Source organism: Lissotriton vulgaris, chromosome 7, assembly GCF_964263255.1.
Source record: "Lissotriton vulgaris chromosome 7, aLisVul1.2, whole genome shotgun sequence".
NCBI lineage: Eukaryota > Metazoa > Chordata > Amphibia > Caudata > Salamandridae > Lissotriton > Lissotriton vulgaris.
The window spans coordinates 681,085,155-681,101,568 of NC_141695.1; the positions used below are offsets into that span (position 1 = coordinate 681,085,155).

At 48.6% G+C, this 16,414-nt stretch overlaps 1 protein-coding gene across 1 annotated transcript in view; it reads left to right on the forward strand.

The window, feature by feature from the left end:
- The window catches only part of SUZ12 (SUZ12 polycomb repressive complex 2 subunit), a 910,103-nt gene that overhangs the window by 249,118 nt on the left and 644,571 nt on the right, over positions 1 to 16,414 (forward strand). Inside the window, exon 5 of the mRNA XM_086930882.1 lies at positions 15,462 to 15,511. Within this exon, the coding sequence (XP_086787008.1) occupies positions 15,462 to 15,511 (50 nt within the window). The remainder of the gene's footprint in view (positions 1 to 15,461; positions 15,512 to 16,414) is intronic.

Consider the following 16,414-nt stretch of genomic DNA (forward strand, 5'->3'; position numbering starts at 1 on the left):
CGACGAGGTAGGGGACGACGATCAGGCTTGTGCCACGATGGGAGATAGCTCAGAGGAGGAGCATCCCCAATCAGACTCAGGGGCTATTCCCCTTCATACGGCCCAGGTCGAGGGATCGCCTTCGGGCCTTACCCAAGATCTAACTATGAGTCCTACGTCCCCGCCTACGGGCCCGGTCACGGACATTTGTGAACCACCACTTACGTTGAAGAAAACAAAAGTGAAACCAACTGGTCACGCACCCTCGGATGCGAAACCGAAACTGAAAGTTGCGTTGGTAAAGAAGGTTCTGGAGGCGTCAACTTCCAAGAAAACCAAAATGGCCGACTCGAAAAGCCACGCCAAGATGGCCGACCCGAAGCCCTCGGGGTCGACGCCAAAGGCGAAGGCCTCCGACGCGACCGCGTCGGCGCCGAAAGGGGTCGGGGACCCGAAGACGGTTTCGAAGAAGCGTCAGGGCGACGACGCACCTAGGCATGGGGCGTCGGCCCGAAGAAGAAGCCTACCGGCGATCAGGCTCTCGAAGATGAGGGGTCGCTCGAGCAGGTGCAACCCTCGGCAACCTTTACAAAGAAAGTAGGGGAATCCTTACAGCGGATCCGAAAGACCACGGTGGTTCCCAATCAGGACACTGTAGTGCCTACGCTCACGCCTAAGCCTACTAAAGAGAAAACGCCTATTCGTTTCACCCTTCCACCCAAGTCGGCGCCGAAGGCCTTCGCGCCGAAACAGGGCGGACATTCAGGGGAGGTGTTAACGCCGAAAGCTGCCTTGGTGGTGTCGAAGCTTCGGCTCCAACCGCTTGCGGTAGAAGAGCGTCGGGAGGTCATTATCGACGCCAACACCGGGAAACTGTCGCTCCTCAAACGAAAGATCACGTCGGAGCCGGCGTTGGAACCTTTTAGGATCCCGCTCAAGAATAAAAAGTACTCTGCGGACTCTTCGGCTCTGGTGGAACCTGTGTCCCCACAGGCCTTGGAACACTCGCCGACGCATTCCCCCGCGGCCGATGCGGACGAGGAAGATGCCGAGTACAACTATCCTGCGTACTCTGATCCGGAGGAGGAGCATGTGCCCTGGGCCGCAGGAGGCGACACAGAAGACCCGCAGTCGGGTCAGGACACTCAACTTTTCACCGCCAAGACGTCCCCGACAGAGGACTCGGCGGCCTTCAATGCTTTGATAGAGAGAGCTGCGGCGAACCACGATGTCGAGCTGCACTCGGACCCCGTGGATGCGGACTTCTTATTCAACACTTTCTCGGTAGCCGAAAAGCAAGTCAAAACGCTACCGATGCTTAAAGGGGTGCTTAAACATGCACCGGAGGTTTTCAAAGAGCCCACCCGGGCGCGGGTGGTCAACCCTCGCATCGACAGGAAATATAAGGCGGCACCCACGGATCCCACTTATATCAAGGGACACTTTCCATTGGACTCCTTGGTTGTTTCCAACGCTCGGAAAAGGGCGAATTCTCAAACTACTGGTGACGCTCCTCCCCCAGACAAAGAGTCCAAGATCTTTGAGGCCTCGGGCAAACGCATTGCTGCACAGGCAGCTAACATCTGGAGAATATCTAACACCCAAGCCCTGCTTGCACGTTATGATAGGGCCCATTATGACACATTTAGAGGCCATTCTGCAACACTTGCCTGACCAATACAGGGAGGCAGGAGAGATGCTCATTCAGGAGGGTAAACTCATTACAAATGCATCCATCAAATGTGCTCTAGACGTGGCAGATACAGCCTCTAGAGCCATCAATACAAGTGTGTTACTTAGACGTCATGCCTGGCTTCGTATTTCGGGGTTCAAGCCCGACATCCAAACCACCATTTTAGGTCAAACAGTGAATCCTGACCATCTGTTTGGCCCTGAGGTGGATGCCTCACTAGAAAAAATGAAAAAGGATACCGAAACTGCAAAGTCAATGGGGGCTTTACAGAGTCAGCAGTTTCGGGGTGGTTCCTTTCGCCGTTCAAATTCAAAAGGCACCTCCCGGGGACAGGCATCCCAGTCCGCACAATACTACAAAGGTAACACCCAGCCCTCGTATAACAACAAGGGTAGAGGTGGTTACAGAGGCAATAATACCAAAGGCAGGGGACGTGGAAACAATGGCTCCAGGTCCACCACCACCAACAAGCAGTGACGTCTTGTCACTGCCCCCCGACCATGCAACACCGGTTGGGGGGAGACTTCAGCAGTTCCTGCCGGCGTGGAAGAACATCACCACGGACAGGTGGGTGAGGTCCCTTATCCAGTACGGGTACTGTCTAGAGCTTACTTCCATTCCACCAGACATACCCCCAAAAAGCCGTCCTATGTCAGGCGAGCATTTGACCTTGTTGCAGCAGGAAGTTCTAGTTATGCTGCAAAAAGGGGCAATAGAGCTCGTTCCATTGCGAGAGCGGGGAACAGGGGTTTACTCCCTCTATTTCCTAATTCCCAAGAAGGACGGATCCCTCAGACCTATCCTGGACCTCAGGCCCCTAAACTGGTACATACTCTCGGAGCACTTCCATATGCTCACGTTGCAGCAAGTGCTTCCCCTGCTCCAGCAGGGGGATTTTCTGGCTACACTGGATCTGAAAGATGCCTATTCTCACATCCCCCTGCATCCTTCCCACAGGAAGTATCTCAGATTCACGCTCTTAGACCAGCATTACCAGTTCAAGGTCCTGCCGTTCGGTGTCACCACGGCACCAAGGGTATTTACGAAGTGCCTAGCTACTGTGGCGGCGCATCTCCGTCGCCAAAACGTCCACGTCTTTCCTTACCTGGACGACTGGCTCATTCAGGCAAGGACGGAACAGCAGTGCGTAGACCATGTGTCACGCACCATTCATCTCCTGCACGATCTGGGTTTCTCACTGAACTACCCCAAGTCCCATCTCCAGCCCGCCCACGTGCGACAGTATCTGGGCGCGACAATCAACACTCTGGCGGCCACTGCGCAGCCAAATTCAGTGAGAATCGCCAGTATCCAGGCGCTGATCCAACGGTTCAGACCCCAACACTCGCTTCCAGCGAAGGTGTTCATGCAGTTGATAGGCATGATGGCCTCCTGCATCTCCATTGTCCCGCACGCGAGACTACATATGCGTCCGCTTCAGGAGTGCCTAGCACGTCAGTGGACTCAGGCTCATGGGCAACTGACAGACCTAGTGTTGGTGAGCGGTCGGGCATACAACTCTCTGCATTGGTGGAATCCACAAAACCTTTGCAAAGGCCGACCATTCCAAGAGCCTGTCCCACAGATTATCCTGACGACGGACGCCTCTCTCCAGGGATGGGGAGCGCATGTACTCCATTACACTGTGCAGGGACTATGGACACTACAGCAGAGGAAGATGCACATCAATGTGTTGGAACTGATGGCAATCTTCATGGCCTTAAAGGCGTTCAAAGTACATCTGTGCAACAAGGTCGTGTTGATCCGGACGGACAACATGACGGCCATGTACTACATCCAGAAACAGGGGGGCACACACTCTCCACAGCTGTCTCATCTGGCTCAGAGCATGTGGAAGTGGGCCATTCAGAGGAACATCTTCCTCATGGCAGAGCACCTCCCGGGCAAGGACAATCAGATGGCGGACCTCCTCAGCAGGCACAGCCATCAGATGCACGAGTGGGAGATACATCCATCGGTACTCCAACCGTACTTCCAAATGTGGGGTCATCCAGAGATAGACCTGTTCGCCACAAAGGAGAACGCAAAATGCCAAAGCTTCGCCGCCAGGTTCCAACACCCCCAATCACAGGGCAATGCGATGTGGATGAACTGGTCAGGCAGATTTGCGTACGCCTTTCCCCCAGCACCTCTGATACCGCTGGTGGCACGCAAGCTCAGGCAACACTCGATGACGCTCATCCTGGTTGCTCCAACGTGGGCTCGCCAACCATGGTACACCACGTTTCTGGAACTCTCCGTGGTACCGCATCAAAGGTTTCATCTCACTCCCAGCCTTCTGACGCAGAGCCATGGCGACATTCAGCACCCAGATCCGCAACAGCTCAACCTGGCGTTCTGGCTCCTGAAGTCCTAGAGTTTGGCTACCTCAATCTTCCTCCCGATTGCATGGACATCATTCGGGAGGCAAGGAAGCCCACTACTAGAGCTTGTTATGCGGCTAAATGGAAGAGGTTTGTCATCTACTGTGTGAACCACGACATTGACCCGCTAGATGCTTCCATTCAGAACATCATCTGTTACCTTTTTCACCTGTATCGATGTAATCTAGCGTACTCTTCCATCCGCATTCACCTGTCTGCTATGGCAGCATACCTCCAAAATAGGCAGCACCTGTCACTCTTTAAGGTCCCTGCTATCAAGGCCTTTCTGGAAGGACTCAAAAGGGTCATTCCACCAAGGACTCCACCAGCTCCGGAATGGAACCTCAACGTGGTTCTTACAAGGCTGATGGGTCCTCCTTTTGAGCCACTGCACTCTTGTGAGCTTCAGTTTCTGACTTGGAAGGTGGCTTTCTTAGTAGCAATTACATCGCTACGGAGGGTTAGTGAGTTGCAGGCACTCACCATCCAAGAACCTTTTTTCCAAGTACATGCTAACAGGGTGGTGCTCCGCACTAACCCTAAATTCTTACCCAAAGTAGTCTCACAATTCCACATTAACCAAACAATTGAATTGCCGGTGTTTTTCCAAAACCCAGAGACGCTGGCGGAGCGCATGCTCCACTCCCTTGATGTGAAAAGGGCCTTGATGTACTATGTGGACAGGACTAAAGATTTCCGCAAAACCAAACAACTTTTTGTTGCTTTTGCCACACAACACAAGGGAAACGCTATCTCCAAGGCGGGGATTGCTAGATGGATAGTAAAGTGCATTCAGATCTGCTACGCTAAAGCTAAGCGCACTCTCACTATCCCACCGAGGGCCCACTCCACTAGGAAGTTAGGGGCCTCTATGGCTTTCCTAGGTAACATTCCCTTAGAAGATATCTGTAGAGCAGCCACATGGTCTACCACACATACTTTCACTAAGCACTACTGTGTAGACGTGCATTCCAAACAGCAGGCAGCTGTTGGTCAGGCTGTTCTAAAAACGCTTTTTCAGACTGCTGCAGCTGGCACGGGCGGCCGCCGTTAATGGAGGGACTGCTATGTATTCTATGCACAGATATGAATTCAGCAGCCCACATGCCTCGAACTGCAAATGCTACTTACCAGTATGCATCTGTTCTTGGCATGTAGGGCTGCTGACATTCATATCGCCCGCCCTCCTCCCCGGCGCCTGTAGCAGCTGCAGTATTTATTCATACAAACACATATGCTCATAGCATGGTCATCACTCACATTCTTCACTCCATCTCTGCCAATGGCTAAAAACAATCTGGGGATGGAGGCGATGCCCATGCGCACTGTAGTCCAGGGGAGGAGCCACCTATCTCGTGATACTTCGAAGACTCTTCCAGGACAACAATGTGCAATCATCCGGACCCAACACTAGGTGGCGGTCTATGCACAGATATGAATGTCAGCAGCCCTACATGCCAAGAACAGATGCATACTGGTAAGTAGCATTTGCATTCAGTGTGGTGTTTAGGGAGTGAGCGACAGTTCAAAAGCAGCATTTTTATGATATGTGAAGGCTGATGTTTACTAACAAGTTTGCCTATACTCGGAGAAGGTAGGCTCCAATTACAGGTTTTGCAGCGTATTTCCGTGGGGTAGGGAAGGACTGACTGCTTGCAGCAGTGGTTGAAGGTGGGACATAGAGCATACAACGAAGAAGCACTGTATGAAATGCGCAGACCTACCATGGTGCCAGACCACGAAGCCCGAAGCGTCTGAACGCGGACTGGCGCAGACTGGCTTCTCTTTGGCGCCTCTTCGGCGCGTCTAAGGCGCTCCCGCTGCGCGTCACCGCTGCGCTACAGAGATAAGCTTATAAAGATTAGGAGGTGTGGGGAGACTAGACCGTCGCCCTTGCTAAAATGTCCAGCCACCAAGGAGCGAACCGGCAGCACTAGCGCTTCCTCCCTCCACACAAACAGCCTAAGATCGCTGCGGTGGACCGGGGAGTAGCGCGAGCAATTACGGTAATGTCAATAAAGTGCCCAAACAGTTTTTAAAATTCGCTTTCTAAAATGTTGCACGTTACAATATTTACACAGTTTAAAATACTTGTCCCAGATGCGTTCGCTAGTGCGCCCGTAGCGCGATGAAGGTTTGTAATCAGTCAATCTCTCGCGTTCTGAATACACCCGCCCTTTGTAGTCAGGGAGGTGCGGGGAGACTAGACCGTCGCCCTTGCTAAAATGTCCAGCCACCAAGGAGCGAACCGGCAGCAACCGAACCACTAGGTGGCTCCTCCTCTGGACTACAGTGCGCATGGGCATCCTCTCCATGCTCAGATTGTTTTTTTCCGCCATTGGGTTCGGATGCAACTCCAAGCACTCCAAGTTCGGAAAACTTTTCATAGGGCCAAAAGGCCTTAGGTCTCGTCGGTATTGTTTGCGATCGGTACCAATAACTCTCTTTAGCTTTCATTGTACTCCGGTCGTCGAATCGGGCCACTAGGCCTTCTCGACGCCACGTGGACCGACTGTCGATGGAACGAAGTCCATTCATGTACTGCCCGCAGTGTAACTCTAAGTTCCCCCACACCGATAAACATCCAGTGTGCAACAAATGCTTGTCTCCAGATCGCAATGAGGACAGCTGCCTAGCTTGTGCTCAGTTCAGATCCAAAAAGACTATTCGGAATCGACGGGCGCAAAGGCAAAAAATGCAGAGGTCGGCACCGGAGCCCGATAATATCTTCGACGAAGAAGAACTGTTTGACGCCGAAGACTCGGATCAAGAGGTAGAACAATTCTCCGAGCACGACTCCGACTATTAAGTCGACGACTAAGAAATCGTCGGTCGAAGAAAACGACCAAGATATCGTAGCTGTTGAAGACAACTCTGATTGTGACGAGGGGCGAACCGTGAGTACACCGCCCCATATAGACACTACACCATTATCAGAGACTCAGGTCGAGGCATCGCCAGCAGGCCTTAGCCAAGACCAATATACTGGTTCTACAGCCCCGCCATACCGCCCGGCTAAGAACATACAAAAAGAGCTATCTGAGACACGTTTTCCAAGGCCAAGCCCATCGAAACCGAAAATTATCGACACAACAGTCAGCGGATCGAACGTCGTCGAACCAAAGGTGTTAAAGCCGAAGGGCGCCGACCCGAGGGCTACCGTTCAAACAACACCTTCGTAGCCAAAGGCTGTCGAATCGACCTCGAAGCCATAGCACGTCGACTCTAGTACATCGGCCTCGGCGGTCGCAAAAGAAGAAAAGGGCGTTGACTAACTCAAAGCGGTCATCGAACCGAAACAGAAAAAACTGCACCACACCAAATCGGTCGATCCGAAAACTACCGATCCAAAAAGGGGCGTCGAGCCAAAACAAACTCCAGACGCAACTGTAAAACCCAAACAAGTTACCGAACACACACAAGTGCTCGGTCCAAAAACATTGGTAAAGCCAGTAAAAGACATCGGACCAACAACACCTGTCGGCAAACCTCATAAGCCAATACAGGCACCGAAAGCGGTTGAACCAAAGAAGGGTATCGAACCGAAAAAGGACAAACCCAAAACTACGGCACCGAAACAAAGAACTGTGGAAGAGGAAATCATTCATCCAGACCCATCCACAGAGATCAGTCGAAACTATGCATCGACCCAAATACTGGGAAGGTGACTGTTTATACAAGGAAAAAAAGACTAGTGTCAAGTGAAGCCTTGTCAAAAATTCACCTAAAAAAGAAGAGACTGTGCTACCTCTCCTATTCTTTTCCAACCTACCTTTCCAGCTAGGCCTGCTACTCCATACACGCCATACTCTCCTGCACGCTCTGACTACAACCTAGATGAGGATCAGGATGTAGAGGGGGGTTTTGGAGATGGACAAAACCCATATACAGACCCCAATACACAACCATGGGGGGATGGAGGGGAGCCAGACAATGAAGGGGCTCTACCAATTACAGACCCTACTGTATACCCAGCTAAGCCATCACCCACAGAAGACACAGTGGCTTTTAACTCATTAATAGACAGAGCTGCAACCTACCATAATGTAGATATGCATTCAGATGCTATAGAAGAGGACTTTCTCTTTGACACACTGGCTACATCTGAAAGAAGTGTCAAAATACTCCCAATGTTAAAGGGTGTCTTGAAACACGCAAGTGACATTTTCAAGGACACCGCTAGGGCACGTGTCATCAACCCTAGAATAGAAAAAAAGTATAGGGCCGCACCAGTAGACCCTACATACAGCAAGGGCCAACTGCCTTTAGATTCATTGGTGGTATCTAACGCGCGAAAGCGCGCAAATTCACAAACAACTGGCGAAGCTCCTCCTCCAGACAAGGAGTCAAAGATCTTAGAAGCATCTGGCAAAAGAGTAGCAGCTCAAGCAGCAAACTCATGGAGAATAGCCAATACACAGGCCTTGCTAGCCAGGTATGACAGGGCGCACTATGACACTCTAGAAGGACTTCTCCAACACTTACCCAAGCCTTACAAAGAGCAGGCAGATGAACTTATACAAGAGGGAAAGCTCATCACCAATGCCTCAATTAAGTGTGCTCTGGACGCAGCAGATACAGCTGCCAGATCCATTAATACAAGCGTGCTTCTTAGAAGGCACGCATGGCTGCGCATTTCTGGGTTCAAAAATGAAGTACAGGCCACAATCCTTAATCAGCCCATAAATCCAGACTTTTTATTTGGTCCAGCAGTTGACTCAATTCTGGACAAAATGACGAAGGACAACGAAACAGCGAAGTCCATGGGAGCCCTTCAGTCACAGCAACACAGAGGCTCCTTTTGTCGCTCCAGTTAGAGGGATGGCGCGAGGTAACACATCGCAGCAATCCTCCGCTTATAAAACTAACACGCAATCCACATACAATAAGAACACTAACAGAGGTGGATACAGAGGAAATAACACAAAGGGCAGAGGTCGTGGAGACAATGCCAATAGATCCTCCACTAACACCAAACAGTGACTTCTTACCGCTACCCCCAGACCATATAACACCAGTCGGGGGAAGGCTACAACAGTTCCTGCCAGTCTGGTTAAACATCACTACAGACAAGTGGGTAAGGCAAATTATCCGACATGGCTATTGCCTAGAACTCACATCCACTCCACCCAACATACCACCTGTGCACTGTCCAATGTCGCAGGAACACATAACATTACTGCAGCAAGAGGTAATCAGTATGCTACAAAAGGGGGCCATAAAACAAGTCCCACTACAACCTCAGGGAACAGGAGTATATGAACTATACTTCCTCATTCCAAAGAAGGACGGTTCGCTAAGACCAATATTAGATCTCAGGCCCCTCAACATGTACATTCTGTCGGAGCATTTTCATATGCTCACTCTACAACAAGTCTTTCCACTTTTTCAACAGGGAGACTTCTTAGCAACTCTAGACCTCAAGGACGCATACTTTCATATACCAATACACTCGGCTCACAGAAAGTATCTAAGGTGTACAATTTAAGGACAGCACTACCAGTTCAAAGTCCTACCATTCGGTGTAACAGCCCCACGGGTATTCACCAAATGCCTGGCAACAGTGGCGGCACATCTCAGAAGACAACACATTCATGTTTACCCCTATCTGGACGATTGGCTAATACACGCCCATCAGCCCAGCAATGTGCCAGCCACATGTCCAAAACCATTCATCTCCTGCACAGCCTGGGATTTTCGCTAAACTACCCAAAATCCCACTTGCAACACTCACACGTACAACAGTACCTGGGAGCAACAATAAATACAGTAGCAGCAAAGGCATACTCCAACGCAGCACGAATAAAGGCAATGCAAACCTTAATCCAAGGGTTCGCACCCCAACACTCGGTGCCAGCCCAAGTGTTTATGCAACTCATAGGCATGATGGCCTCATGCATATTCATAGTCCCCCATGCCAGGTTGCACATGCGTCCGCTTCAAGAGTGTCTAGCAAGACAGTGGAACCAGGCTCAAGGGCAATTAAAGGACCTAGTGTTGGTGACAGTCGAGCATACAACTCTCTGCATTGGTGGAATCCACAAAACCTTTGCAAAGGACAACTGTTCCAAGAGCCTGTCCCACAAATAGTGATGACAGCGGACGCATCCCTGCAAGGCTGGGGAGCTCATGTCCTGCATTACACAGTTCCGGGACTATGGACTATGCAACAGAAAAAAATGCACATCAACCTACTGGAGTTGATGGCAATCTTTCTAGCACTCAAAGCATTAAAAAAACACTTATCCAACAATGCCGTGTTGATCCGGACGGACAACATGACGGCAATGTATTATATCCAGAAACAAGGAGGGACACACAGTCCCCACAGCTGTCGCATCTAGCTCAAAGCATGTGGAAATAGGCCATTCAAAGGAACATGTTTCTCATGGCAGAACACCTCCCAGGCAATGACAATCAGATGGCCGACCTGCTCAGCAGGCACAGCCAACAGATGCACGAATGGGGGATTCACCCCAGTCTGCTCCAACCATTCTTCCGGAAATCGGGACAACCGGAAATAGATCTGTTTGCCACAAGCGAAAACGCAAAATGCCAACACTTTGCCGCCAGGTTCCCACATCCGCAGTCGCAGAGCAATGCGATATGGATGAACTGGTCAGGCAAATTTGCGTACGCTTTTCCCCCAGCTCCACTGATACCGCTAGTGGCACACAAAATGCGCCAACATTCACTGACACTCATCCTAGTTGTTCCAACATGGGCGAGACAACCGTGGCACACAACGTTCCTAGAACTGTCAGTGGTGCCTCATCAAAGACTGAGATTAACACCCAGTCTTTTGACTCAGAACCGTGGCGATATCCAACATCCAGACCCGTAACAGCTGAACCTAGCGATCTGGCTCCTGAGATCCTAGAGTTTGGATACCTGAACTTGCCTCCAGACTGCATGAATATTATCAAGGAGGCAAGAAGACCCACTACCAGGGCATGTTATGCAGCAAAGTGGAAGAGATTTGTTATTTACTGCAGAAACAACGACATAAACCCATTAGACGCTTTCACACAAAACATCATTTGCTATCTTTTGCACCTACAACGTTGCAACTTAGCATACTCATCCATCAGGATACATCTAGCTGTGTTAGCAGCATATCTCCACAACAGGCACCACCTTTCACTATTCAGAGTGCCAGCAATTAAGGCATTCATGGAGGGACTTAAGCAAGTGATTCCCCCAAGACACCCGCCTTCACCAGTCTGGAACCTAAACATAGTTTTAACCAGACTTATGGGACCACCTTTTGAACCACTACACTCATGCGAACTACAATTTCTTACTTGGAAAGTGGCATTCCTTATTGCCATTACTTCACTTAGAAGAGTTAGTGAGCTGCAAGCCCTAACTATTCAGGAGCCGTTCATTCAAGTACATGCAAATAGGGTAGTTCTCAGAACCAACCCAAAATTCATGCCAAAATTGGTATCCCAGTTCCATATAAATCAATCAATAGACCTGCCGGTGTTCTTTCAAAACCCACAAACGGTTGCTGAAAGGGCCTTACATACTCTAGACGTCAAAAGAGCTCTACTATATTACATAGATAGAACTAAAGCTTTTCGTAAAACAAAACAGTTGTTTGTTGCTTTCTCACCACAACACAAAGGCAACCCTATTTCTATATCCGGGATAGCCAGATGGATTGTTAAGTGTATTCAGATATGTTACGTAAAGGCAAAACGCACCTAAACAGTTCCCCCAAGGGCGCATTCCACACGCAAACTAGGGGAATCCATGGCTTTCCTGGGAAATATTCCTTTACACGAAATCTGTAGAGCAGCCACATGGACAACAATACATACATTTACAGAACACTACTGTGTAGATGTACACTCCAAACAGCAAGCTGCTGTAGGACAGGCTGTTCTCAAAACTCTTTCAGACTGCTGCAGCTGACACAAGCAGCCACCGCTAGGGGAGGTACTGCTATACATTCTATGCACAGATATGAATTCAGCAGCCCACATTCCTCGAACGGAATATGCTACTTACCATTATGCATCTGTTCTTGGCATGTAGAGCTGCTGACATTCATATCGCCCACCCACCTCCCCGGTGCCTGTTGCAGCTGTAGCATTCACTCTTTGCATGGACATCTCCTACTGTACTATACTCCATCTCTGCCACAATGGCGAAAAACAATCTGAGCACGGAGAGGATGCCCATGTGCACTGTAGTCCAAGGGAGGAGCCACCTATCTCGTGATACTTCGAAGACTCTTCCAGGACAACAATGTGCAATCATCCGGACCCAACACTAGGCGGCGATCTATGCACAGATATGAATGTCAGCAGCCCTACATGCCAAGAACAGATGCATACTAGTAAGTAGCATATTCCTTACCCACCCCAAGCAAGGGACCCATTGAATCCACCCTTTACCTACCTGAAACACCCCTAAATCTAGTATTTAGGGGCAACCCTGAACCTCACCTCCTCAGACAAGCGAGAAGGACCCAAGAGCCATGCTGAAGGAAGAAGAGGACACCAACTGACTTGACCCCAGCCCTACCGGCCTGTTCCGACCTGCTCCAGCGGAATCCCGGCGTGTCCTGCAGGTCACCAGAACCCGGAGGACCTGCCCTGCCTTCACTGAAAAGACTGTCTCCTGTGAGCACCGGATTTGCACACCAACAGACTCTAGCCAAACCCATGAGTCTGCACCCGACACCCGAGTTTAAGTGGCGTAACACCATGAGTACGTCTCTCCGGCGATCCTGACCTGGGATATGGTGTTCCCTGCCCTACCTCAAGTCTGGCAACAGCGCCTGTTGCCCCTTTCTGGAGGAACCCACGACCGTATCCAGTAAGGAAAACCCAATGCCAAAATACACCCCTGCACCTGATGCCCCACAGCCTTGGGTGGCCCAACTGACTGTGTCCCAGCACCCCAGGACATCCCAACTTACCTCTTCAACCGGTGGTCGCCTCCAGAACATCTTCGGCCCGAGCCTGCAGTGTTTGTTAAAACTGGAGAATCCCTATTGAAAACATGGCACCTGATGCCAAAACAGCACACTGCACCCGGATGTCCCTGTGCCGCTGTGGGTGCACTTTATGTGGTAACTTGAACCCCACTTTGTCCTGAGATTAACCCCAGGAGCTTTGCTCCCTCAATCTTGTGGCCTGCTCGTGAGCAGCCACCAACTGGAGACCCCTATCTCCCATTGGTTAACATTGGGCCTAGGCATTCTGCACCCAGCCGCCTTGGTGCTGCCTCTGGTGCATCCTTGTCCCTGCGGGAACACTGGTTCTAACCCCAGAAAACCAGCTCCCAAAACAAAGTACTTACCCCTAAACTCATAACTTAATTTCCTCCCATAGGATTGCGTTGCCTTCTTTTCTGTGAAAAAATGTGTAAGTGTGGAGTTGGAAATTTTATTAAAAGGCATACAAGTGTGTTTTGATAACAACTTGTATTATTTACCTTTATCCAAGAAATGTCCCAGTCTGGTATCAAGGTATACCACAGTGAGTAAGAAAAGTACTCCCAAAGTAACTGTATAGTTATTTCAACTGTTTATGAACAGTTGACTTACCTGTAAACAAACCAGTTGCATACAACCGCATTATTCTTGCAAAGTACTATTACTCTTACCTGTGCCAAGCCTTGCTTGATTCTAGGAATAAATAATATTTTTAGACAAAACAAATTCATCTGAGTTCAGTCTTTGAGTGTGTGACATCTCTTGTCTGAGTGTGTACAATAAATACTAGACACAACCCTCTGATAAAGCCTTGCTGCTCGCCCGCATTACCACAAGAGAGTAAGGTATTATCTACTTTAACATCTGTAAGCCTTTGGGGATACACTGGACTCTGTGCACACTATACCTTACTTTGGTATAATATATACAGAGTCCCCTTCCTTTAGAAATCAGGTAATGTTCTTCCTCTCCCACATTTTGATGGCCCCAATAATCATTCCTCCATGGGAACCCTTTGAGCACTTCTATACTTTCCTGCTCCAGTACCTTTCCTTGATGGTGTCCTTCCTGGGTGCAATAATTTCTTTATGCTACATTAGTGAGCTGTATGCCCTCACACTGCAAGAAAGTTTCATCCAAGTTTACAGGCACAGGGTAGTACTCAGGACAAACCCCAAGGTTCTTCCTAAGGTGGTTGCCCTTTTCATCTCAACCAGATTATAGAGCTACCAGTCTTCTTTCCCCAACCAGACTTTATAGCAGCAGAAACGTTTCATACCCTAGACATAAAGGATTCTTTCATGTAGTACATAGACAAAAACACATCCTAAATCATTTAGCAATGCAGACCAGATGGTTGTGGCCTTTGCTAAGCCTCACAAGGGTCAAACTATATCTAAAGCAGAAAATGCTAGATGGATAGTCCACTGTATAAAAACGTAATATCGAACAGCAAAAGGAGCCCTCCCTGATACACCTGGGGCTCTCTCTACTCACAAGAAGTCTGCATCTATGACCTTGTTGGGGAACATTCCCCTAGCGAACATATAGAAGATTGCTAAATAATCAGCAGCAGCACATGTTTTTAACAGAAAATGTTCCTAGCTCTGTAAGTATCTGTCGAACTTGTAACACTGTATATCCACATGCGCCTTTCTGGACCTTTGTTGCTCTGATCACAAATCTTTTCACTCGTTATCTTTGTGCAATGCACATGTGCATCTAATGGTTTTCACTCACCGCTCCATGCTGCTCTCATGCTCTGTGTGGAAAATAATCTAACATGAAGTCGATGCCCAAGAGCTTTGTGTAGTAAGGTAGTAGTCACTATACCGTGTGACTCAAAATAATTCTAAAGGAAAACAACTTGTAAACATCTGAGCCGAACAGTAGATGGTAGGAGTATGTATAACGTGAATCTACAGCACTGCACGCTATGAACAGATGCTTGCAGGGTAAGTAACATTTTTCCTTATGGTGTAATTGGAACGTTATTCTTCAGGCGTTATTGACTGTAACTTGCTTTCAGATTCTGTGATCAGGAGGCTACTGGTCATCTAGCTTCCCAGTACCAAGTTCCACCATGCTAAATTCCCACCACTCCTCTATCATTGAAGTGAGATGGTAGAGAAATGAATTGTCTTTTTCTCAAGCACTTCACCCCTACCACTCCCAAGCCATCTTTTTCTGATTCAAAAGAATAACCTTAAAAATAGGCTGATGAAACACAAGCTTTAATATCTGATCAAGCAGAGAATCTCTTATACTCCCTGATCTTGGGAGCGACGGGGGGGTGGGGGGGGGGGGGCTGGCTATCAAGGCAGTGATTTGGTGTATTCTTCACAACGTGTACAAGAAGTGAAAGGTAATGCTTGAACAGTTCACAGGTATCAGTAGTTTTTTACAATCTCGATGTGAGTTGGAATTGATTATTTTTTTCCCCTCCTCCTTTCAGCTTATCAGCTCATCTTCAGCTTACGTTTACTGGTTTCTTCCATAGAAATGGTATGTACACATTTATAAATTACCCACATTAATGATGTTTGCTAAGCCAACATGTGTGAACCACAAACCTGCCCAAGTTTTGCTGAATATATTGCATGCAAGGCTCTAATCTTAGTATCAAAATGTTAAATTACAGTATCCTTGAATACTCCACTTGGGTATGTTTATCCATACATAGTCAATATTACTGCGTTTTCTATATTAGCCTTTATTCTTTTCTATGCAAATGTATTTGTTTCTTCTCACAGCGCTTTAAGTGAATGCAAATAGAGTACAGGGCACAAATGGAGATGTCAGCTGGCATAGGTGCTGGATTATCCTTGTGCCCTCATGCAAGGTTGAAGTGCACAAATTACCCCCTCCCATGTGTGCTGCCATGTGGAAATGATAGAAAGGAACAAGGCATATAACCTTGGACGAGACAATGTGTCGCCAAATCCTATTGGTCCTCAGGCAAGGCTGAAGCATTTGATTTCTTCATTACAATAATATTTTTATGCCACTGTCTAATACAGGGTCTAGAAAAGCACCCAATTGTCCTACCCTGCCAGAGTTGTTAACAGAACTGGGATTTCTAGTTGACATTAACACTGAACTGTGTGCTCTTGGACGAGTCTTTAGCCCATCCTCATCAGTCTGTTCGCACCGCTGGTCATAAGCAGACTGCAGGGTGGAACAAATGAGCCTTTTTCCACTTTTGGATACCCCTATATTAGCACTTTATTTGAATGGGATGCCCATCTCCAGAGTCACACTATACATGGCCTCTAAAGCGACAAGCATAAAAGCCTACACATCATTTATCTATAGCTTCTAGCAATCTTTCTAGTGCTCGGAGCTTTTCAAACTCAAATAATACGCAAATCTGTACTAGTTCGGACACACATGACCGCAATGTACTAT